Source organism: Manihot esculenta, chromosome 13, assembly GCF_001659605.2.
Source record: "Manihot esculenta cultivar AM560-2 chromosome 13, M.esculenta_v8, whole genome shotgun sequence".
Taxonomy (NCBI): domain Eukaryota; kingdom Viridiplantae; phylum Streptophyta; class Magnoliopsida; order Malpighiales; family Euphorbiaceae; genus Manihot; species Manihot esculenta.
In genome coordinates, this window is record NC_035173.2 from 28471548 (window position 1) to 28496342 (window position 24795).

Here is a 24795-nt window from a genome sequence, read left to right on the forward strand (position 1 = left end):
TTGGTGTGATTCAAATAATGTGATTGCATATGCGAGACTTGTCCACAAGCGAACACGTGTAATCTTGATTGGACATTTGTGTTTGATGGAGAATAGTTACGATGCTCAGAGTCGGTATTACGATTACGATTCTGGAAACTGATGTACAGGATTTTTTCATTTTCTGGGCTATTAAGCCGGTTGCTCAATGGGCAGATTGGGCTCTGAAAGATAGTTATACGTTGGGTTATGAAGCCTAAATAGAAAATAGATTAGTAATGTGTCACACTCATTTAGGTTCTGTTTATTTATAAAAAAATAATTTATATTTAAAAATTATTTTTCATAAAAATATTTTTTATAAAAAAATTTCAATAAAATAAAATTTGTATTGCTTAATTTTAATGTAAAAAATAAATATATTAATAAATTTATACATAAAAATTTTAATAAAATTTTAAAAATAAAAAATAATTTCTTTATTTTAAAAGAGTATATCATTTTTCTTTAAATAATTTAATTAGCTTCAAAAAATATTTTTTATTAATTAAAATTTTTAAATGTTTTAAATGCTAAAAAATATAAAAGATATTTTTTTTTAAAATATTTTTTGTAAAACAAACGGAACTTAAATTTTGTTTTAACTAAGGAACTTTAGTTTTCAATAAATATTAAAATTATATCTATTTTGTTTGCATTTATTAACTTCCTAAAAAAATTAAGGTCATTTCTTCTTTGTTGCAAGGTCTTAGTAAAACCATCAAAAACTGTTATTCAATTTATAAATGGGATATCCTAAGTCCAATTAACTCATGTATATTTATTCAAGAATTAAATAAGTTCAATTTAACTTTTTAATTAATTAAATTCTTATATTTTTATTCAATGGTTAAATAAATTTTCATTTAATATAATATTTTTAATAATAAAAATATTTTTTATATAATAAAATTTTATTTTTTATTTTTTATTTTTTATTTTTTATTTTTAAAAATTATTTACAATTATTATGTATTTTTAAAAAATTTTATATTAATTTTAAAAATTATTTATAATTTCTATGTATTTTTAAAAAAATTTATGTTAATTAAAATAATAAATTTTTATATTTGATGAAATTTCAAAAAATACGATAAGATTAGCAATTATTGATAAAATTTAGCTAGTTAAAATATAACTATAATTTTTTATCAGTCAGTAATTTTTTTATCGTTATTTTAAATGGTCACTGATAACTTAATTTAATTATTATTTTTTTAAAAATTTAATCGATAATTTATTTTTATTTTCTTATAGTGATAGTTTTCAACTAATTTAAAACTCCAAATTAATAAAATAAATCTATCCGCATCATATCATTATATATTAAAAATTGCACATCCTTAATCCAATTCTCCCAAGCTCTAGAAAACAATAGTTTTCTTTTAAACATCAAATGAATGAAATGCTTCATAGACTAAATAACCAAATAGTAATGATTTTTCATTTGTGATACTTATCATAACGCTGAAAATTTTAATTATTAGTTTTGACCTAACAATAGAATAGCTAATATAAAAATAAGAGTGTGTGACCACTTGTCACACATATGACCCGGTTGAAAAGTAAACAAAGAGATATGTTTTCCTATTGATATATGTTTAAATTATGAAGAAAATTAATGTTAATTCAAGTGCTTGACCATATCAAGCTTCCTCATTCCACTAAATCTATATGCCAGTGCCTTAAGGGAAGACTCTAATTAATTCAGTCCACTTCATATCCTTGTCAACCGAAAGGAATACCAGATAAGATTAATGTTAATGAATACATATGTTGATATCTATGAAATGAAATTTGTGGGATATATTTCAATATAATATATATATATATGTGTGATCCACCTGTCAGTCCATCACCCCTGGCCTACGCGATTCTTTCCTCTGTCCTCTCCTCCTCTCAAATCTCAATCAGCCTCTAATGTCCTATTCTCGTTTCCAAAACTGTCGTCGACCAGTCTCCGAGACCTTTGCTGGTTCATTGTCGGTTGTCACGCTTCAGTCCTTTATTGATCACTGTTGAAGAAGATCCATTGAAACTGTATGCGACGAGAAATTTGCAGTACTTGGACTACAATGCAAATGATTTTATAAGTCTTAAGTGTGAGAGAGAGAGTGAGAGAAAGAGATTAGAGATGATAACATATCAGTATTTTTAAATACTTATTTGATTGCATTTTATGACATGTTTGGAATGAGTTTAAATATAAAAAGTAATATTATTCATGATGATTTTGAGTTTTATATATTGGATATTTATTATGTGATATGTTTATATAAATAATTAATTTAATAAAAAAATATATTTTATAATAATATTTGTTTTTATTTAAAAATTATATTTTAAATATTCTTTTAGAAATATTGTTTTTTAAAAATAAAAGTAATTATATTTTTATATAAATTATTAATTAAAATATAAAAAAAAGTAAAAAAAATAATTTATAATTTTATTAATTTTTTTATTTTACTGTCTGTGATTCAATTTTATATTAAAAAAATATCTTATACTATTATATTATTTTATAGATAATGATCATTTCTAAATTTTAAATTAATATAAAATTCGCTTTAAAAAAATTTAATATAAAATTCATATCATAATATATTAATGTGATATAAAATTAAATTATAAACTTTAAAATAAATTATATATTCAAAATAAAAAATTAATAAAATTACATAATATTTTTATATTTTTTTATAAAATTAAATTATAAACTTTAAAATAAATTATATATTCAAAATAAAAAATTAATAAAATTACATAATATTTTTATATTTTTTTAAAATATACCTATTTAAATAGATTTGAGTATTATTCGAATAATAATAATTAAATTTAAAATAATTTAAAATAAAGTTTAATTAAATTTGAAATGAATTAAAATATTAATAATAGTAATTGAATTTAAATTTGGATAAATTAAATTTTACAGATGCGGTACTTGTTTACATCATGAAAATGGGCATAGCAAAAGAGGGTTATTTTGAATTTTTATATATTTAATTAATGACAAAATCTCTTTAATTTGGATAGATGGATAAATTTATTAACACAATTACATTTGAAGATCAAATTGTTCTACTTTCAAATAGAGGGACCAAACCGTTGTTTCTGTTAGACCTCAGTGATCATTCAGTAATTTGTAATAAACAATACGAAAACGATTTAGTGGAGAACATATACACTAAATATTAAAGTTAAAGTTATAACTGATAAAACTCTTTCTTAAACATATATTGACAATAAATATTAAAAATTAGTTTAAAGTTATATTTAATATATTTTAATCATAAAATATCAAAATAAAAATAATTACTTTTAGCAACAGTTTTTTTTTTAAAAAAATATCTGAATCAATTTTCCTTTTTTAAAAAACAGCATTTTTGCCCCAACTATAGTGCCCAGTGTGGTTTAAGTGCATGGATTAGCAAGGCATCTGATAAGTGCCGTTCCTTGATTAGACACTTATCAATAGAAAAATTATTTTTATATTTATAATATACAGTATAATTAATAAATTGATTTTTTTATTTTCACAACTTAATATTTTAATTTTTAAATTTTAATTTCATTAAAATTTAAAATTTAAAATTCTTCCATTTAATAATATTTTAATTTTTAAAATTTAATTTCATTAAAATTTAAAATTCTTTCATTTAATAATTTTATTAAGTCAATAATTTAAGTATAGTCCAATAAAAAAAATAAAATATAATTTTAAAAATACTCTTATTAATAATAAAAATTACTTTCCCTTCAATTTCTAAATTCTTTTTATTTTCTTTCTATCACAAAAATTACTTTTATCCTAATTAAGCACCCTCATAAATTTTGAATCACAATAGATGTAGCAATTGAGAAGGAGATGCAGGAGCGTCGGGCGAGTGATCGAGTGGCAGATGACGTAAGTGGCAAGCGATAGATCAGTAGGATGCGAGCAATGGCCAAGAGCTACAATGAGGTGTAGGCAATGGTTCAGCCAACAATAGGAGCAACTCGATATGATATGAGGAGTGGTTCAGGGTGAGCAGCGATGGATGCGATGGGTAGGCGGTAGAAACAATGATTTTCTGTTAGATTATGATTTTTAATTTTTGATAATTTGAATTTTATCTATTTTGATTTTTATTAAATTGTTGAGTTTAAATTTTAAATTTATTAAAATTTTTATTTACTTTTAGAGATTGAATTTAAAATTTTAATTGTTTTAATCTGTAAATGAACTTCTGTTTTGTGTTTATCAATTTTAAAATATAAAGGGAAAATGTATAGAGAGTAAAGAGAAAAAAGAATAAAAGGGTAATTCAGTAATTTTTTATTTCATTAACCATATTTTTAATGAATATATCACTAATTTTAAAGAAATTAAATTTTAAAAATTAAAGTGTTAGATATTCTAAAAATAAAGAGATAAATCTATTAATTATATTATATTTCAGAGATAAAAAAAAAAATGTTTTGAAATCAACCTACATAAAAAGTTTGGAGCTTTTAAATCAATAAATAAATTGATTAATTACTTGTTTGTAAGAGTTAAAAGCATTAAATTTTATTTTTTTAAAATAAATATTCTTAAAATATTATTAAACAAGAGAATAGGAAAAATGGCGAAAAAGATTTTATAAAAATGAATTAATTCATGTATTCCTCCATGATAAACAGAGGCATAGTACTATGTTTAAATAGATTATAAAAATAACTAAATAGCTAGACGTACGGCATAATATATTGTTAGACTACCATATGTAACAGAACGTATAACTTGTAGAACTCTAAATTACTGAAAATCAGCAGAATCAATTACCAACCTTATCTCTCCAGGCTCAAGTCCTGTAGTCAGCCTTATTACTCCAAGGGGTGAACACATCCTTATCACTCCCTTGGTCAATATCCCCCCTCAAACTATGCCGAGGTTGGAGACATAATTTGTGTCGAAAGAACGCAAGACGAGCCTTAGGAACTGATTTAGTGAATACATCAGCTAGCTGACAAGTGGAAGGAATATGTTGAGTAATAAGAGCCCCTTGAGCTACCCGCTCTCTTACATAGTGGTAATCCAACGCAATATGTTTACTTCGAGCGTGAAATATTGGATTGACTGTGAGGAATAGAGCATTGACATTGTCTGCAAAAAGTTTCGGTGGGTGTGGAGGAAAAATCCGAAGATCAGATAGAATATATCCAAGCCATGTAAGCTCAGCTGCTGTATGAGCCATGGCACGGTACTCAGCCTCTGTACTGGACCGAGCAACTGTGGACTGCTTCTTCGCACACCAGGAAATGATATTCGAGCCTAGGAACGTGCAATAGCCTGTAGTTGACCGTCGCGTCGTCGGACAGCCTGCCCAATCTGCATCAGAAAAGGCAGAAAGAGCAAGTGTAGTATCGGAACGAAGATTGAGACCATAATGTATCGTGCCCTTTAAATAACGCAAGATGCGACGAACATATTTCAGATGAGCATGAGTAGGTGAATGCATGAATTGGGACACAAAATTTACACTAAAAGACAAGTCAGGTCTGGTTAAAGTGAGGTATTGCAAGGACCCGACAATGCCTCGAAAAGATGTTGGATCGGAAAGTGGTTCAGAATCAATTGGCGGATTGTGTTTAAGGTCTAATGGAGTGGGCATTGGCTGACAATCAACCATCTGGGCACGCTCCAAAATGGAGTAGGCATAATGCGTCTGTGATAAATGAAGGCCAGTGGCTGTGGTATCCACTTTAACACCCAAGAAATGATGGATTGGTCCCAAGTCTTTCATGGAGAATTCTGCGTGTAACACCTGAATAAAATCATCAACAAGAGCTACAGACGAACCCGTGAGTAGCATATCCTCAACATAAACCAAAAGCACTAATATCTCATTAGAACAATAAAAAACAAATAATGAAGGATCCGCCAAACTGCAAAAGAAACCATAAGCAATGAGAAACTTACTTAACCGGTCAAACCAGGCACGAGGAGCCTGCTTGAGTCCATAGAGAGCTCGTTTTAACTTACACACATGCGTTGGCTTGTCCGGATTTTTCATCCCTGGTGGTTGCTCCATGAGCAAATCCTCAGTAACATAACCATGCAAAAAAGCATTTGTAACATCTAACTGCCTTATTGGCCATTTTTTAACTAAAGCAACAGTTAAAACAGTACGAATCGTGCCAGGTTTGATAACGGGTGAATAAGTTTCAGTGTAGTCGACGCCATCCAGTTGATGGAATCCTTTGGCTACTAACCGAGCCTTTAGTCGGTCTAACGTGCCATCTGGTTTAATTTTGGCTTTAAACACCCATTTACAACCTATTATATGCAACCCGTCCCTGTAAGGAACAAGGTCCCAAGTATTATTCCTGTGTAAAGCATCTATTTCAGTAACCATGGCTTGACGCCAACCATCATGTGCAAGTGCTGCCTTAACAGTCTTAGGCTCTCTAGGAATAGAGTTCAACAAGGTAACAGACAACGCATAGTGCGGATTTGGTTTGACAATTCCTAATTGTGACCGTGTGACCATAGTGTGTCTAGGAGCTGAGTTAACGATAGTCATACCTGCTGGGACTGCAACTGCAGTACCGTCGGAGGGAGCAGCAGCAGAACATTGTATATCGACAGAAGCTGGTGCAGGAGATTAGTGGCTGCCTAGTGCTACATTTGAAACTTCGTCAATATGCTCAGTCTCCGTAGCACTTGAATGGAAGTCTGGACTGGCAGGTACAGCAGGAGCAACGATAGCTAAAGGAACAGCCTCTGCTGCCGTAACCGGGTCTGAGACATCTGAGTCTAGTAGCAACTGCGGTTCTGCTGCAGATAAACCAGCAGTCGCTGCTGCCGTAATCGGTTCTGAGGCAACTGATTCTAGCAGCAAACGTGGTTCTGCAGTCGGTAAACCTGCAATATTTGGAGATTCCTGCACAAAACTAGGAGAAACATCTGAAGGAGCATCATTATTAGGGGCAGAAAGAGTATTAAAAGCACTATCAACATGTAACTCATGAGTAGCGTCAGTCGTATCACTAGAAGAAGGGAAAGGAGTAATCTCATTCAAAACATTTTGTGGAGGAAGATTAGAAGTGCCAGGTGATTCTGCAAGACCCTGCACACATGAAACTGTTAAAATAGGACTAGACTCGTTGTCTGAAGTTGCCTCGTCTACACTAGAAGTGGAACTTGAATTAACCCAAGGATTCATAACCTGTGACACATATAACGAATCCGTAACAGAAGACTTATAAGGAAATATTTGTTCATCAAAACTTACATGCCTGGAAATAATAAATTTCCTTGTTGTCGGATTATCACACTTATACCCCTTGTGTCTATCACTATAGCCATCAAACACGCAAAGACAAGACTTTGGATCAAATTTGTGACGTTTAGTATCCCAAATATAAGGAAAACATTTAGACCCAAACACACGCAAAGAACTATAGTCAAAATCATACCCATTCAACATGTAAAACGGTGTGTTATGTTGTAAAGAATCAGAAGGTAAGCGATTAAGTAAAAACAAAGCAGTTTGAAACGCTTCAACCCATAAAAATAAAGGTAAATGACCATGAAATAACATAGTCATACCTAACTCGCGAATGACTCGATGACACCGTTCTACCATGCCTGTTTGTTCAGGCGTATATGGACACGAAATTTGATGTTTTATACCATTAGCAAGAAAATGAGATGACAAAGCAGAATTAACAAATTCACCCCCTCCATCTGAATGAAAAACTTTAATATTTTTGCCAAATTGTCTAAACACAAACTTCTCAAAAACAAGATAGGTAGCAAAGAAATCAGACTTTTATTTTAATGGAATAATCCAACAATATTTGGTAAAATCGTCAACAAAGCATGCATAATATCTAAATTTTTCAATCGACAAAACAGGGGCAGGACCCCACAGATCACAATGATCTTTATCAAAAGCACATGAACTAGAATGAACAGAACTGCTAAAAGGAAATCTACTTAATTTTTCTAACTGGCAACTATCACACAGATTTTTTATTTGAACAGAACCTCTAACATCTATTAACCTCTTATTACTTAAAGTAGAAACTGCGGACGCTTGAGGATGTCCCAAACGCTGGTGCCAAATAACTGTTGTGCCTGCTTTAAAACGGTTGGAAAAATAAGCTTTGGGAGCTGCAGACAAGGTATAAAGATTATGCTTCTTTGGTCCTGTTAGTAGGATTTGTCCCGTTTTCCGGTCCTTCACACAAACAGACTTATTAGAAAACTCACAATTAACAGGAAAATCATCAGTTATTTGGCTAATGGAAAGCAAATTCTGTTTTAAATCAGGTACAACTAAAACATCAGAAACAGACAAACAACGCTTTTGCTTAATGCTAGTACTACCTATACCATTTATAGACAAGGAAGACCCATCACCAATAGCAATAGAATCCATACCAGAATACTCTTTAAAATTGTCTAAAATAAATTTGTTACCTGTATGTGATGAGACGCACCTGAGTCGGCAATCCAGTCAGCATCTACTACTCCGTTGTCCAGAGTAAGTGCAGTAAGAGCTTGAGGTAGATTTTCTTGAGGTGATTTAGGAATCCACCAGCAAATTTTGGCGATATGCCCAGGTTTGCCACAGTATTGGCAGACTTCATCTTTGTAAAGTTCACGTTCTTCTGCAGTCATACGTCGGTGCCCAGAGGGAGGTGTACGACGTTGAGTAGTTGAGTTTCCTCTTCCCTGATTCTGACCACGAGGTTGTTGCGCTTGGAAGCCTCATCCTTGAGAAGTAAAATTTGAGCGCCGACTGGAACTGGAATTTGGTTGTCTTTGTTGATTTCCATAGAATGCAACGTGGGACGAAATTTGACCCATAGAGGCATCAGACTGACTCATAAACCAAGTTCTTCGTTGCTCTAAACTCTTCAACTGAGAGATCAGTTCTGTAAAAGTCGGTCTTGGAGGCTTAAGCATGGTAGTAGTAAAATCTTCGAACTGAGGCCCCAGACTTGTAAGAAGGCATAATACCTTTTCGTTGTCTGGAACTGTTTTCCCAATCGCGGTAAGGTTATCACAGATTTCTTTGAAAAGCCGCAGATGTTCTGTTATCATTTTACTTTCATCTTTGCGAAAGTAGGATAGTTGTTGTCGTAGATTAAACTCTCTCTCCTGGGAGTCTTGAGCATAAGCATCTTTCAGAGCTTCCCAAACAGTCTTTACTGTTTCCAGACCGATAATGAGCCCTAGAGATTCTTCGCTTAGGGTTCTATAAATCCACCCACGAAGTAACCGATCTGATTTCTACCACGCTTTGAAATTATCAAAAAGCTGAGGCTGATAATTTTCGGGAATTGGTGAGGGAGCAGCCACAAATTTTTGGTCTTCTGGAAATTCTGCCGTCAGATGATCGGACAAATCTTGGCTCTCAGCTAGGCTTAGCAACTGAGCCCTCCATAAGGGGTAATTCGTTTGTTTTAGCTTTAAGGTAACAAAATTTGTAACATTTAAGGAAGAGGAAGCCATTTCGTGAGAAGAGAAAAAAAACTTTTGGAGAAGAAGAAGGCGGATACGAACCCGCTCTAATACCAACAAGAGAATAGGGAAAATGGCGAAAAAAATTTTATAAAAATGAATTAATTCATGTATTCCTTCATGATAAACAGAGGTATAATACTCTGTTTAAATAGATTACAAAAATAACTAAATAGCTAGAAGTACGGCACAATATATTGTTAGACTACCATATGTAACAGAATGTATAACTCGTAGAACTCTAAATTACTGAAAATCAGCAGAATCAATTACCAACCTTATCTCTCCAGGCTCAAGTCCTGTAGTCAGCCTTATTACTCCAAGGGGTGAACACATCCTTATCACTCCCTTGGTCAATAATTAAAAGGTTAAATGTATAAGACTAAATAGATTGAGTAAAGCATGGTTCCTACTTTCAAATTTTAATAAGTGGTGCTTTATTTATTTTTTAATAATAGTTTAAAAATAAATTTAAATAAAAAATAAAATTTAGTAATTTTAGTCTCTATTATATAATTTAAAGGCAAATTTGATTTTTTTTTTTTCTTTTGAAGAAAGAATATAAAACCGTGTTCAGCATATTAACTGTTTGAATAATTGTTAGTGATTTTAATAGCAGTCGGCTATTTTATTAGTTATTAGTTATTGAATATTAGCTATTAATAATTATTAATTTTCTGATATTAGCTATTAATATTAGTTACAAAATATTAACTATTAATAGTTAATTATTTATATAGGATTTCAAATAGGAGTGTTCGATACAAAATAAATATTAGATTAACTGTTAATATAAAATGGCAATAAAAGATATGAGTAAATATTATTTGACTATTGACATAAATCACAAATTAATATAAATCAATGATAGAAGATATAAATTATTTTTAAATTAATAAATTAATTACATCTTTTAGCACACTAAAAAAACCAATAATATTAGGCTAATTTATTTAAAAGGGCTTAACGTTTGTGCATATTTATACTTTAATTTAAATCTTTTAATTTTAATTTAATTAGTTAAATCTTTATATTTTGATATAATTTTAATTGTAAATTTTTAAATTTTATAGTTTATGTGGTAATTTGATATATATTATAATTATTTTTTAATTAGTCAATTGATCAAAAAAAGTCTAACGTTTATATCATTTTATATTTTAATTTAAATATTTAAATTTTAAATAAATTTACTTAAAATTTATGTTTGGATATAATTTTAGTCAATTTTTAAAATTAAAATTAAAAATAAATAATCTAATAGTTAAGTATATAGTTCACATCTTCAACACTTATAAATTTTATTTTACAATAGTAATTATAAATATTTTATAAAAATTATGTAATTTAAAATAACAGTATATATAAAATAATTAAAAATAATATATTTATTATAAAATTTTTCTAATTATTAATGTAAAATAAAATTTATCTACTATTGAAACTGTTAATATTATTTTTAAAATTAAATATATTATTTAATTATAGTTATATATGAGTTAATATTATTTTTATATATAAAATTAGTTTATATTTAAAAAATAATAAAATATTATATTGTGCATTTTATCTTAACTCTTATATTTTAACTTTTGAAAATTAGTTTAAATTACATTCAAATCTAAACATTAGACTAATTAAATCAAAATTTAAATATTTAAATTAAAATGCAAAATAATATAAATTTTGAATTTTTTCAATCATCTAATCATTAGTTTATATAAAAAATAATAATAATATACGTGACATGCCAATTAAATTATTAAATTTATAAATTTGCAGATCGATTAAAATTATACTAAAATATAAAAATTGAGCTAATTAAATTAAAATAAAAATATTTCAATTAAAATATAAACATAAATAAATATTGAATTTTTTGAATCAATTGACTATAGTATTATTACAAATATAATAAACTGATGATACAGTAGAATAATAAAAATGGATAACAAGAAGGTTTGCATATTAAAATTTAGACTAATAAATTTATAAAGAAATAAAAAGATATAAATGTGGGAAAAAAAATTGTATATTAAAGTTTGCATATTAAAGTTTACAATAATCCAAGTCACTAATTTGTGTGTATAAAATAAAGAAAGTATATGGCAAAAATAAAAGGATAATATCAATAAAATTTTACTTGATTCAATTAATTTTTACTCAAAATTTTAATGGTGAAAGTATAAGTTTTCAAAGATAATAAATATATAAAATTTTTAAATAAATATAATTTTTTTATCTAATTTTTTTATTTTAAATGTTGCAAGTTGCATTTGTCATCCCCTTAAGCCAAATCATGTAAGAGAATTAATACAATAAAAAAACTCTAAGTGAAATAAATCAAACCAATCACAATTTCACCCAAACCCATAATCAAATTCAAAATCAATCTACCATCTATAATACACAACACAATAACTAATCTAAAATTCATCTATCGACTAAATCAGTGCAGCATCCTTAGAGCATAGAACCTCCGTTAGAGAAGAGATAATACTAAATAAAGACAATCAATCGATTAAGCCGCCAAAATCCAAATTCAGCACTACAATCTCTAGAGAAAATAGCAAAAACTAAACCCTAGATTTGCATACAACAATAAAGAAAAAACTTAGGGATACGATAGGATAAAAAAATTATAAAAGACGAACAATTACAGAGAAAAGAGCACAACAAACTCAGTTAGTCATCGGCTCGAGAAGTGAACATCATACAATAGAGATCCTCCTGCGAGTAATAAAACAAAACTATCAACTATCGGGATGACAACAATGAAATCACACCCTCATCGTCAAACAGTAGGAACCTGTAATGGGAAAAATAGAAAATGAGTAAACTAAAATACAATCACTGCCTTTTGGCGAGAGAGAACCAAAGACGATGGTCAATCTCCTACCCAAACATAGGAAAAGAACAAAAAAAACTGAAAAGAAAACAAATGAGAAAGAAAATAACCTATAATAAAAAGAAAATTCCCTACTCATAGGTAGGAAAAAACCAACAAATTAAAAAGAAAATAAATAAGAAACAACAACATATAATAAAAATAAAAAATTTAAAGCACAATAAACTCGTTCGCTTTAGATATCTACTTTGCCTTTTGACTCAAAAGATCTAATTATTTGTTCTCCTTCCTGCGTTAGACGGTCAAAATCCTTCTTCTCTTTTCTGTTTTCCTCACTTTCTCTTTTTTTCACAAAGCACCGAGAGCTTTATTTAATTAATATTCAATGATGAGCAATATAAATTAATTTTATATTTTATATTTTTATATAAATTAAATCAACTCATGAATTTCCACATTAAAAAAATATATGACTATTACTTTCAATAAATTTATTTTTTTATCAATGGAGAATTCAATGCATAAAACTAAACCAATTAATTAATTAATATTCTTTTTATCTCAAAAATATAAACTCTCTTTTTTTTTTACATATTCTCTAAACTATAAAAATATATCTAAAACAACACGTGTATATTATTATCTTATATATTTTAATTATAATCATAGATTAATAATAACGGTTTAAAAATTACTACAACTGATAAATTTAAAATATCGATTTAATTATTTTTTCACCGCAAATAAAAAACGTAGCAAAAATCATAATTTTATTGAATATAAAATAATTTTTTATTAAAATATATTATAATATATAGTAAAAAAATAAAATTTTTTATAACAATTTTCAACTGCTACATATTGTCTTAGCAATATTAAGGCAATAATTTTATAACCACTGCAAAAATACCATTCTCTAAGCTTTGAAATATAGTAGTGTATTAGTTATTTTTTTAAAGATATATATTTTTTTTGAAATGGAAAGATATTTTATTTATTAATTTATTAATATATTTCTATTTAATTTGTATATAAAAGTAAAATTTATTTATTTCAAGAAGTAATTTAGTAATATAATTATTTAATTTTATGCATTAATATAAATAGAAGGAATATTATAAAAAATTAGAAAATTTATTACTGTTAATTATTTAATCAATTTTTTAATCCATATGAAACTAGAAATAAGGATATCCATCTGGTATGGAAGAAGCAACCACTGTGGAATTTAAATAAATATTTTATTTAAAAAAAAATATAGAGTATTTAATGCTATCCACCAAGCTTTTTAAAGACAAAAAGTATTGACCTATTGTTCCATTATAATATATTATATTATCATACTTTTCCTCATGTCTTTATCTTATTGTTTCAATCAAGAGAGACTTTAAAAGAATTTTTATAAAAATAATTTGGATAGAATGGATTAGGTTTTTTAAAATAAGATTTAAAATCTAAACCTAAGATATTAAATTCTCTCCCATCCATCAATTTTGATGAGTTAAAAAATATGAAAAATATTTTTTAAAAAATGTTTTCCATAAGACAAATTTTATTTTCAAAAACTTCTTCTCAAACATATTATAGAAAGAAATACAAATAAAAACAAGCTTTTCCAAGAAATCCAAACAAAAAGAAGAACACAAGCTCATATGCCTGAGGAAAAATCTCTAACATCACCTCCTTCTATACATGAAAAGAATGGCCTTATACTTTTGAACTGCCATTTAATTTCAATTACATTTACAGAGCACAAACAAAATCACCACTTGTCTCTATATCATCTATGTCAGCATCATCTATATCATCAAGATCCATGCTTCCATCAATTAAAATTCCACCCATTTTGGGACCCTTTTCAGATTTCCTAGCCTCATGAATTATAGCTAATGTCTCTTCAATGCTTTGGGATTCTTCACATTTTTCATCTTCTTCTTGCAAGCCACCTTCCTCCTTTTCCATGAATTCCATAGGCAAGCTCTTTAGGATCCAAGGATGCTTTTTAATTTCTGGTATTGTTATTCTCTACAATAGAAAGGCAAAAAAAAGAAGAAAAATAATAATCAATTTACCCTTTGTTTGCTGCAAAACAGAAAAAACAGCCACCAATGGGTTTTAAATCATTAGTATTGAAGTTATTTTCAAAGCTAAAAAGTCTCAAGTTTGAAACCTAGTCTGAGCCTGTTATACCAAAAAACAAAAGGATAGCTACCAATAGGTATTAACTCATTAGTATTAGAATTGTGTTCGAGCTAAAAAATCTGGAGTTTGAAACCTAGTATGAGCTGCCCTGTACCAAAAAACAGAAAAATAGCAACAGATTGCAGCAAAAAATTCTGGCTTTACCTTTTCAGGGTCAGCTACAAAAATCCTAGATAGAAGATGTGAACAGTTTGTGGAAACTCTAACATAGTCTGGAATGGAGTAGTGAACACTAAGTATTCTCTGCAATTAAGCCAGTAAAGCATATTTATTAAGGCATATAAAAGTGGGATATTAAATCATTTATAATAATTAAATGTATAAAATCAAGATTATGACCTGAATGGTTTTTTTGAAGTTCCTTGGATCTTCGGGATCTTCAAATGGATAAGCACCAACCAGCATCACGTACAAGGTAACCCCACATGACCAAACATCTGCTATCTGTATGTTTCATTGACCAAAAGAGCAATTTTGGATGTTAAGTGACTGTTACTCAAACTCTTTGTTTGGAATAAAAATTTCGTAAAAGTTCAATTCAATCATTTAGAATTTCTTTTTTTTCGAACTTACAAAGTTTTTATTTTTAAAGAAAATAAAATTATGTATAATTTTATAAGAATTTATTTGAATTCTTTCTTTTAATTAATTATGTCAAGCTGTAGGGAAAAAACGTCTAGACATAAATAAAAATTTTATTACGATGAAAAAGAGCAAGATACAATCTTTTCGACTCTCAAATACTAACTCTAATGTGTTTCTAGGAAATCTTACTGCCACCATAGACCTCACAAAACCCTTTCCTGCTCACAATTTGGCCCTTGAAAAAGCCATATCCAAATTCAAGCCTCCTAGAGAGATATATGTAAGAATATAAAGATTCAAAGAAATCAACTTAATACCTTCCCATCATATTCTTTTCTTGACAAGACCTCTGGTGCAATATAGGCTGGTGTTCCTACTGTGGACTTGGGTTGAGAATGCAATACAGAAGACTGAAAAACAACAGGTAAAACATTCAAGAATTTTAGATTTCTGCATGTAAATGTAATTTCACATTGAAAATTTGACAAGTTCATTGCCTTGGAATAGCCAAAGTCGCATATCTTAAGCCGCGGCGATGTGCTTCCATCTAGTAGGGTGTTTTCCATCTTAAGATCTCTATGGCAAATTTGCTGTAGCAAACCAAAAGTGTCATTAATTTTAATGAGCTTCAGAATCAAATAAGCATATGGAGACAGAAATAATAGTTACCATAGAATGGCAGTAGCTAACTCCTGAAATGAGTTGTTGAAAGAAAAATCTTGTCTGATGAAAATTTACAGAAGCAGACAATGAACAAGATAAATTTAAGCACCATATGGAACAAGTGACGATTAAAATTTATGTGTTCTAAGATTGTAAATATACTTCATCTTCACTGAATCTACCAGCATTGCAAATTCTCTCAAAAAGTTCTCCTCCAGCTGCATATTCCATGACTATGGCTAAATGGGTGGGCGTGAGAAAGACCTGCACAGAAAATTCACTGTTGAATCTGGTTTCCAGCACTATTGAAGGATCACTAAACCAATTGGCTTCTTATTGAACCATCTTGTCACATAAGCAGAGCATAAAGCAGAGGTCAGCCAGCATCTTTGTATGCCAGCGACTTTTACTTTGAGAACATGAACACACAATAGTGGTGGGTTTAAAAAGGCTATTTTTGGGATATTCTGAGCTCGGAATTCTTTTTGGCCTCTTCCACTTAAGTATAGAAATGAAAGTGGAAAACAGAATAAATCTGATTGTGAAATATGTTCTGTTCATAGCAACTACACCAACATGTCTTCTTGGTCCTTGAAGAATTTCTTTGATTTGAAAGAAAATTAGAACCTGAAGATTCTTATCATTAAGATAAAAGACATGGGTTTACAAAACATCTCCATTAATAGGGAATTATGACACTCAATTACCTCTTTGAATCTTATTATGTTGGGGTGTTTCAATGATCTATGGTTCATGATCTCTCTCTGCACATGTTCATCAATCTGGAAAATCCAAAAAACCAGATCATAAAAACAGTTCAGAAATAAAAACAAACAGGATTCAGACAATAAATAACAACACTTACAATAAAAATGAACAAAGCTAACAGAAACCCAGATGAGGATACAACTCCCATCTCTTTCCCACCCAAAAGAAACGAAAAAGAGAGTGAATTGAGAGGAGAGAAAAAGGATAAAAGAGGCTAAAAATATCACCTTTGAGCCTCTCTCAATATACTTAACAGCACAGAGTTCACCACTCCATTTATCTTTAACAAGCTTAGCAACACCAAAGTTTCCTGACCCAATATCCTTCAATACCTCGTAACGATCCATAATAGCTATACTAATACACTTGCAAGAAAAGAACAGAACAAAAGTTGATATATAGAAACACACAGAAAGAGAGAGAGATACTGTTGTTAAAAAAAATTCTGGCCTCTTGAAGCTTGACTTTTCTGGGCAGTCTCTTTAATTACTTGTGTGCGTTGAGAATCTCCATGGGTTTCATGAACATGAATGCAAAAGCTGGAAAAGGCCTTGTGGGGTTGAAGTTGCTGCCCTCATTGGCCTGTCAAAATTTAAATGTATAGAATTCTGAGAATGGCGTCAAAGGATGGACAGGGACAAGAGTTAATACACGTATCGTCTTTCTACTGGTTTATTTTCGCACAGAATTTTAACCAACTTGCTTCGCCTTATTATGGACCATCCTCTTCTCTCCCTGTTGAAGCTTTCATTCTTTATTGGGTAATTTATGATTTAGTCCCTGGGTATTGCCATTATTAATAAGTCAGTCCCTATATTTTCAAAAACCTATTAAAACATCCTTATATTTTCTCTCCGTCAACGAAATAGTCCTTCTGTCTATTTTTGCCGTTAAAAATATAGTAAAAGACTAAATTACCCCCAATTATTTTTCTCCTCCTCATCCTTCCTTTTCTTTTTCATTAATTCTTCTTCCTTTTGCTTCTTCTTCTGCTTCTTCTCCTTTTTCTTCTTCAGCTTCTGCTTCTTCTTCTTCAGCTTCTGTTTTTTCTCCTTCTTCTTCTGCTTCTTCTCCTTTTTCTTCTTTTGCTTCTTTTTCTTCTTTTTCTTCTTTATCTTCTTCTTCTTCTTCTCATTCTTCTCCTTCTTCTTCTTCTTTTTCTTCTTTTTCTTCTTTCTCTCCTTCTTCTTCTTCTTCTCCTTCTTCTTCTTTTTCTTCTTTCTCTTCTTATTCTTCTTCTTCTTCTTCTTCTTCTTCTTCTTTTTTGGAGGAGGAGGAGGAGGAGGAGGAAAAGGAAAGAAAAGATAGGGACTATTTTGTTGATAAAAAGAAACAATAAGGATATTTTAATAGATTTGAGAAAAGATATGGACTATTTCGTTGACAAAAAGAAACAATAAGGACGTTTTAATATATTTCTAAAAATATAGGGAGAGACGATTTCGTTGACAGAAAGAAACGATGAGGAGGGACTATTTCGTTGACTTAAATAAACGATAAGGATGTTTTAATAGATGTGAGAAAAGATAGGGACTATTTCATTGATGGAAAAAAATAATAAGGACGTTTTAATAGATATGAAAAAAGATAAAAATATTTTAATAAATTTTTGAAAATGTAAGGACTAACTTGTTAATAATTACAATATACAAGGACTAAATAAATGGTTTTATTTGAGGGTAAAATTGGATTTTAAAAATTTTCTCTCTCATCCTTTATCTAATTTTAACGGAAAATAGGACGGAAGGACTATTTCGTTGACGGAAATAAAATATAAGGACGTTTTAATAGGTTTCTGAATATACAGGGACTGACTTATTAATAATGGCAATATCCAGGGACTAAATCGTAAATTACCCTTCTTTATTTATTTCTTTTGCAATTTTAAATATTAAATAGTAAGATGGCGACTTGATCAATTTGAGTATTGACCCCACCGAACATAAATTCAAAATTTCGTAATTTTAAAATTATTAAATAATTTATTAATTATTTATATTAATTATTTCTTTTGCAATTATTTATATTAATAATTAATTATTATTTATTAATTATTTATATTAATGATTACTAGTTTCAACTTCATTGTTATTGATATTTAGCAATTATTTTCACAAATATTTAATTAATTTTTCAAATTTTTTTATAAGTATATCTTAAAACTTTTAATGTTATTTGATTATTTTAGTTCAGATACTGATTCGCCTCTAACACTATAAGATCTTAAATTTGAGTCTAATATAAAGATAAACTTAAAAATTATTACATTTTATGTAATTTACATTTACATTTGTATATTAATCGGGCACATTTTAACTTATTTTATCTTAATTTTAATAAAAATATTTAATTTAATAATTATTAAATTTATTTTGATATGATTTCGCATCGAGTTAAATTCATTTCGGATTTTACTTTTAAATTTTAGTAAATAATTACATAAATATTCACAATTTTGAAAAATTATATAGTTAAATATTTATAATAGGAGATTTATTAGTTAGTTTTCGAGTAGTATTATTATTATTGATAAGTTAGTGTCTATATTTTTAAAACTTTATTATAATATCTTTATATTTTCTCTATATCAATAAAATAATATTTTCATTTATTTTTATCATTAAAAATATAATAAAAAGTTAAATTATCCCTTCTTCTCCTTTTTTTTCTTTTTTCATTTTTTTTTCTCCTTTGGTTTTTGTTTTTTTCCTTTTCTTGAAGAAGAAGAAGATTTTTTTCTTCTTTCAGGAGGAGAAAGCGATTTTTCTTTTTTTTTCTTCTTTAAAGAGGACTATTTTGCTGAGAGAGAAAAAAGATAAGAACGTTTTAATAAGTTTGAGAAAAAAAGAAGGAAGAAAAAAAGGAGGTAGAAAAAAAAAAAGAAGATTGACTATTTTATTGATAGAGAGAAAATATAAAAACGTTTTAATATATTTAAGAAAAGATAAGAACATACGTAAGAAATATATTGACTCAATTCTTTTTAATGAATAGATTCGATAGCAACTTCAAATATGGAATTCAAAGGGATCAAATAAAAAATGATACTATGACTAAAAATCAGAAATTGTTAAAGAAAGAACAAGATGTTTCTTTTGTCCTTCCAGGCGATCAAAAAATAAAAAAATAGTTAATATATTCAAGATAATCACGTATTTATAAAATATTAATATATTTCTAAAAATATATAGACTAACTTATTAATAATGACAATATCAATAATATTCAATAACTAAATAAGAGATTTTATTTACGGAAAAAATTAAATTTAAAAATTTTTCTTTTATTCTTCGTCTATATTTAATGGAAAAGATGATTAAATAAATATTTTATTAATAAAAAAAATAAAAATATTTTAATAAATTTCTAAAATTATAAAAACTCACTTATTAATAACGATAATATTTAGAGATTAAATAATAAATTTTTCATTTATATTTACTAAAATTCTACTTATTTATGGATGTACAATAAATTAAATTCAAGTTTTTCATGTATATTAAATTTATAAATTTTCAATATTAATATTCCATTTGAAATCAGGATTTTACAATAATTTAATTTAACTAATTTTTTAAATAATTTTTTATTTAAAATAAAAGATTTTATTTTTGTTTTAATTTAAAAACTTTTATTTTTAAAAAAATAAAAAATAATTTTGTGAAAATTTATTTAATTCTTTTATATTTGCACCTCTAGCAATTCAATCCGAACTCCTACTCTTTTGAAAAAAAAAACATATCCAAACTATTAAAAAAGTTATTCAAAATATTTGATTCTCTATATCCGATTCTATTCGTTAAATTATCGGTTATAGTTGAAAGCGTGCTAATATATATATAATATATTCAACATCTTTCAATTATAAAAAGTACCAAATAAATAGTCCAACGATTACGTTTTTATTTTTTTATTATTTTAGAAAATAAGATCATAAAAACAAATTATTCAAAATAATCAGTCATGGTAGTCTATAGTGGGTGAACATTCAGTTTTAAAATTAAATTAAAAATTAAAATTTTAGTATTTATAAAAATTAAATTAAATTAATTTTGAATAAAATTAAATTAAATCAAATTGATTTAATTCAATTTAATTCAATTTGATTTGATGGTTATTAATTTTTAATAAATTTTTATTTTTATATTTTATTTTTAATATTTTAAAATTTAATTAAAATATTTCAACTTTTTTAAAAGTAAAAAATATTTCTAATTTTAATTATGATTTAATTTCTCTATATTATAAAAAATAATATATTATTATCGTTAATTAGTTGAGTTTAATTTTTTTAATTTTTTTATTAAAATTGAACTGAATTAAAATAATTAAATTTTTAAAATTAAAAATTAAATTAAATTGAAATAAATTAAAAAATCAAATCAATTTTAAAATTAATTCAGTTCCGTCGATTTTTTCGATTTCAATTAAATATTGTTACCCTAATCCAAAACAACTAATTAAATAATTTATGATAAATATTTCATAAAAAAATAATTTAAGGTAAATATTTAATTTCACCCTTATAATTATTAAAGGTATTTATTTTTATTTTCTAAAATTTACCATAGAAAAATCTGAAAAAATAAAATTTTAGACTAAATTTCTTGTTGATTTAGATAAAAATTATGAAATTTAATCTAATGATTTTTTTATTAAAGTTCTAGATTTCTTAATTTTTTTTTAAATCAAGAAGTTTAATTTCTTGATTTTCTTAATTTATGAGTTAAATTAGTTTAAATTAAAACTTCTAAACTAATTTGAATAGAAAATTGAAAGATATAATTAAGATCGATGCATTTCATCCTACTACAAATTAAATATTGAAAATATAATTAATAGCTCAATAGATACTTCTTTTAAAGTTTTGTACCATTTTTTTTAATTTTCGGTAGGCAATTAAGGAAGCAGCGAATACAAAAGCTAAATTTATCACTGAATTATGTAAAAATATTAAATTTAATTTATTTTAAATTATTATTAAAAAAATCAAATAAAATTATCGTTTATCAAAATTTAAACGTATGAATTATGAATTTTTTTTGTCTATTTAATTTTCTTTAAACTTAATTTTCTTTAAACTTTTTACATTACATTTAGAGGAAATATAGCAAAACAAGATTTTTATTTTAAATTAGTAAAGTATTACCAAGTAAGGGTGCATTTGGTAACATTATACGATTTCTTTATTTTATTTTTTTAAAATTAAAATCAATTTTTTTATTTTATTATTTATTTTTTGAAAACTGTTTTCTAAAAATTATTTACATAAAAATAAGTTTATATCTTGCTATATAAAAGTAACAAAATAATTTTTTTTTTAAATATAATATAAATACTTTTATAAATGATTGCATATAAAAATAATATTAAATTACTTTTTGTAAAATATATAATATTATAATAAAAGTTATTATTTAATTTTCGTCAAGAAAATTAATTAGTTAGTTTATCAATTTTAAAAATATATTAAAATATCATTGAGATTAATAAAAAGTCTGCTCGTCAGTTTCTTTATTAATTTTAATCATTGATGTTGTAAAAGTAAAAAATTACTGTTTAGTCCTTGTGATATGTAAAAATTTATTAATTAGCCATTTGATTTTAAAAAATACATTAAAATGTCATTGAGATTTTAAAAAATATATTAATTAATCGTTTTATTAATTTTAACTATTAAGTATTATAAAAAAGTTTAAAATACCCTCAATCAAAGGGATTAATTAATAAATATTTTTATAAAATTGAGAGACCAACTAATAAATTTTCTTTTACTGCAGAAACTAAATAATAAAATATTTAACGGCTCACTAATAGAATGACTAATTAATATATTTTTTTAATATCTTAGAGATATTTTAATATATTTATAAAAAAAATTAAGGATCAGCTAATAAATTTTGCCATATCACATGAACTAAACAGTAAACTTTCTTGTAAAAAGTTGAAAATATTTTTAATATAAAGGGAATAATTAATAGATATTTTTATAAAATTGAGAGAATAATTAATAAATTTTTTTTTATATTATAGAACTTGATGATCTGAAATCCAGAAAATAGGGTTTTACAATTGGTTCTGTAAGACTGGAAAAAGCTTAGACCTAGAGGAGAGTATTTCTCCTTTTATATGTTTCATTTTGGCAGCTAGTGACGTGTAACAGAACGTGTATCATTGGACCACCTGTCCCTATTATGTTGATACGGACGTACGAGGGAATCAGATCTTTGTCCCATGCATAACGGCCCCTGATTCTCCCCAGGTACGCATGCGGATGGTCCCACAAAGCGAATGGGCTGAACTCTTTCTGGGTTCCGAGTTAGGCCAGAAGATAAGGATAAGGCTAGGCCCAGAGAGGATCTGTTCATTGGGCCGAATGAGCTGGGCCGACCTGATTGGAGAATCTGATTGGAGTCCGGTCTTTGAGCTGAGCGAGCTGGACCTGGCTCCTAAAAGAGGTTTAGAAGCCTTCGGATTATGGGCTGTTCTAATGGGTCTGGCCTCAGTCCGGGGTGAAGAAACCCAGCAGTCATCAATTGCCCATTTACCTTCTCGTCAGTTATTGCTTCGACTGATGAGGGGGTAAATCCCAAGAATCATTATGATCGCGTCTGTTTATGTACTGCTTCCTTCGTAATGCCTTTTCATCTTTTTGTCCTTTTGACTTTCGAGTCCCCTCTGTCTTTTTCCATTTCTGGCTTTCCTCTGTTCTTTGTGCGTGCTATCGTCTTCACTTTCTTGCTTTTATTTTCCAGATACGCCTTCCTTCCTTTTCTATGAATATCCTTTAAGGATCCTGACGCCGCTAGCCTAGAGTCTAGTATCGCATCGTTCAACATAAGAACCTCCTTCTCGGGGTATCTCTCGATATCGCCCCCTTCTTCCCTTTCAGGACCTTCGCCAGGATGGAGGGGTCTTTCCTTCTGATCCATATACCTCTAGTATAATCGATCTTCATGCAGGTGTGAACTCCTTTCTCTTATTTCTTTTCTTCCATGGGATTTTTATAGCATTTCGAGATTGCTTCTCAAGTGTCAGCCACTAATTTTATTCTCTTCATATTTTCTTTTAAACCAATCTGTCCGAGCGGGGGTTTCACGTTCATGAGGCATCCGTTTGGTACCTTATTCGGGCTGGTCAAGGCGAGCCAAAAGTTTTATTACCTTGTCCCTTATAGATGTCCGTTTTGATCTTGCTTTTGTGATTCTTGTTGAGAGCCGTTCTGACTTGCCCCGATTTTGAATTTTTTGCAGTTTCTTAGGTGAAGATGAATCATATTTGTAATACCCAGCTAGAGTCCAGCATCGAAATTCTACTTTCCGGTGGAATCTCGGATGTTGGAATCCGCTAAAAGGGTAAGATTTATGTTTTTGTAAAGGATTTTAGTATGTTTTACTGTTTTACGTACAAAAGGAAATGAGTTTGTAAAAGAAAAGAGCCAAGGAAGAAATGCAAGGTTCGGCCGCCGAACATGCATGAGGTTTGGTTTCACGTTAGGCCGCCGAAGGTGGTCTGGCCAGCCACCTATTAAAGGCCCTAGGTCGGTGAATGGATAAGATTTTCTTTCCATTCACAGCCAGAGGTGAGACCATGAGCTTCCTTGGGTGATCTTCATGTTTTCTTCAAATCTTGCAAAGTTTTAATGGATTTTAGGTTATTTTGAAGCTTTTGAGCAAGTCAACCAAAGTTTTGAAGTTTGGAGACTTTGAGGGAGAGTTTCTTCATATCTCCACGTTGGGATTGTTCATCTTCTTGTTTGTAAGAGGTAAGTGAAGATCCTGAACTTCTTTTCATGTTTTATGAAGGTTTTATGAAGTTTTTGGGTAGAGATGCATGTTTAGGGTAAGTTGAGGTTTTGGTTGATTTGTGGTCAAAGCATGCTTATGTGTTTATTTGTGTTGTTTATTGGGGTTTAAGTTAGTTTTGGACCCCTTTGTGCCTATACTTGAGTATATGCAGGTTGTGGAATTGTGGTTTGCTTGTTTGAGGGGAGTTTGGGTACGTTTGCATGAAGCAGAACAAGTTTCTGCCTTACTGGAGAATCCAGTTTCGGCCGCCGAAAGGAGGTTCGGCCGCTGATAGAACATATTTTAGTTCATATTATCATGATCTTATTGATGTTTATTTACACCTTTTCTACCTAATTTTGTGGTTTTAATCATGTTTTGCAGATATTAGGTATAAAGAGACAATCTAGAGAAAATGCTCT

At 28.2% G+C, this 24795-nt stretch overlaps 1 protein-coding gene across 4 annotated transcripts; it reads right to left on the bottom strand.

Annotated features, from left to right (window-relative positions):
* Positions 1 to 13991: 13991 nt before the first annotated feature.
* Positions 13992 to 17245, bottom strand: LOC110629509 (serine/threonine-protein kinase SAPK1). Of its 4 annotated transcripts, XM_021776512.2 has the most exons (9): positions 16814 to 17232; positions 16526 to 16600; positions 15981 to 16082; positions 15825 to 15878; positions 15653 to 15745; positions 15473 to 15565; positions 14910 to 15014; positions 14715 to 14813; positions 13992 to 14393 (listed from the first exon to the last, which is right to left on the bottom strand). In XM_021776512.2, the coding sequence occupies exons 1-9, from the start codon at positions 16931 to 16933 to the stop codon at positions 14112 to 14114; spliced, it is 1023 nt and encodes a 340-aa protein (XP_021632204.1). In that variant the 5' UTR covers positions 16934 to 17232; the 3' UTR covers positions 13992 to 14111. The 4 variants fall into 4 exon arrangements, with proteins under 4 accessions (XP_021632204.1, XP_021632203.1, XP_021632206.1 ...); XM_021776511.2 differs by having other exon boundaries at positions 15473 to 15745; positions 16814 to 17238; XM_021776514.2 differs by lacking the exon at positions 15825 to 15878 and having other exon boundaries at positions 16814 to 17235.
* Positions 17246 to 24795: the final 7550 nt, after the last annotated feature.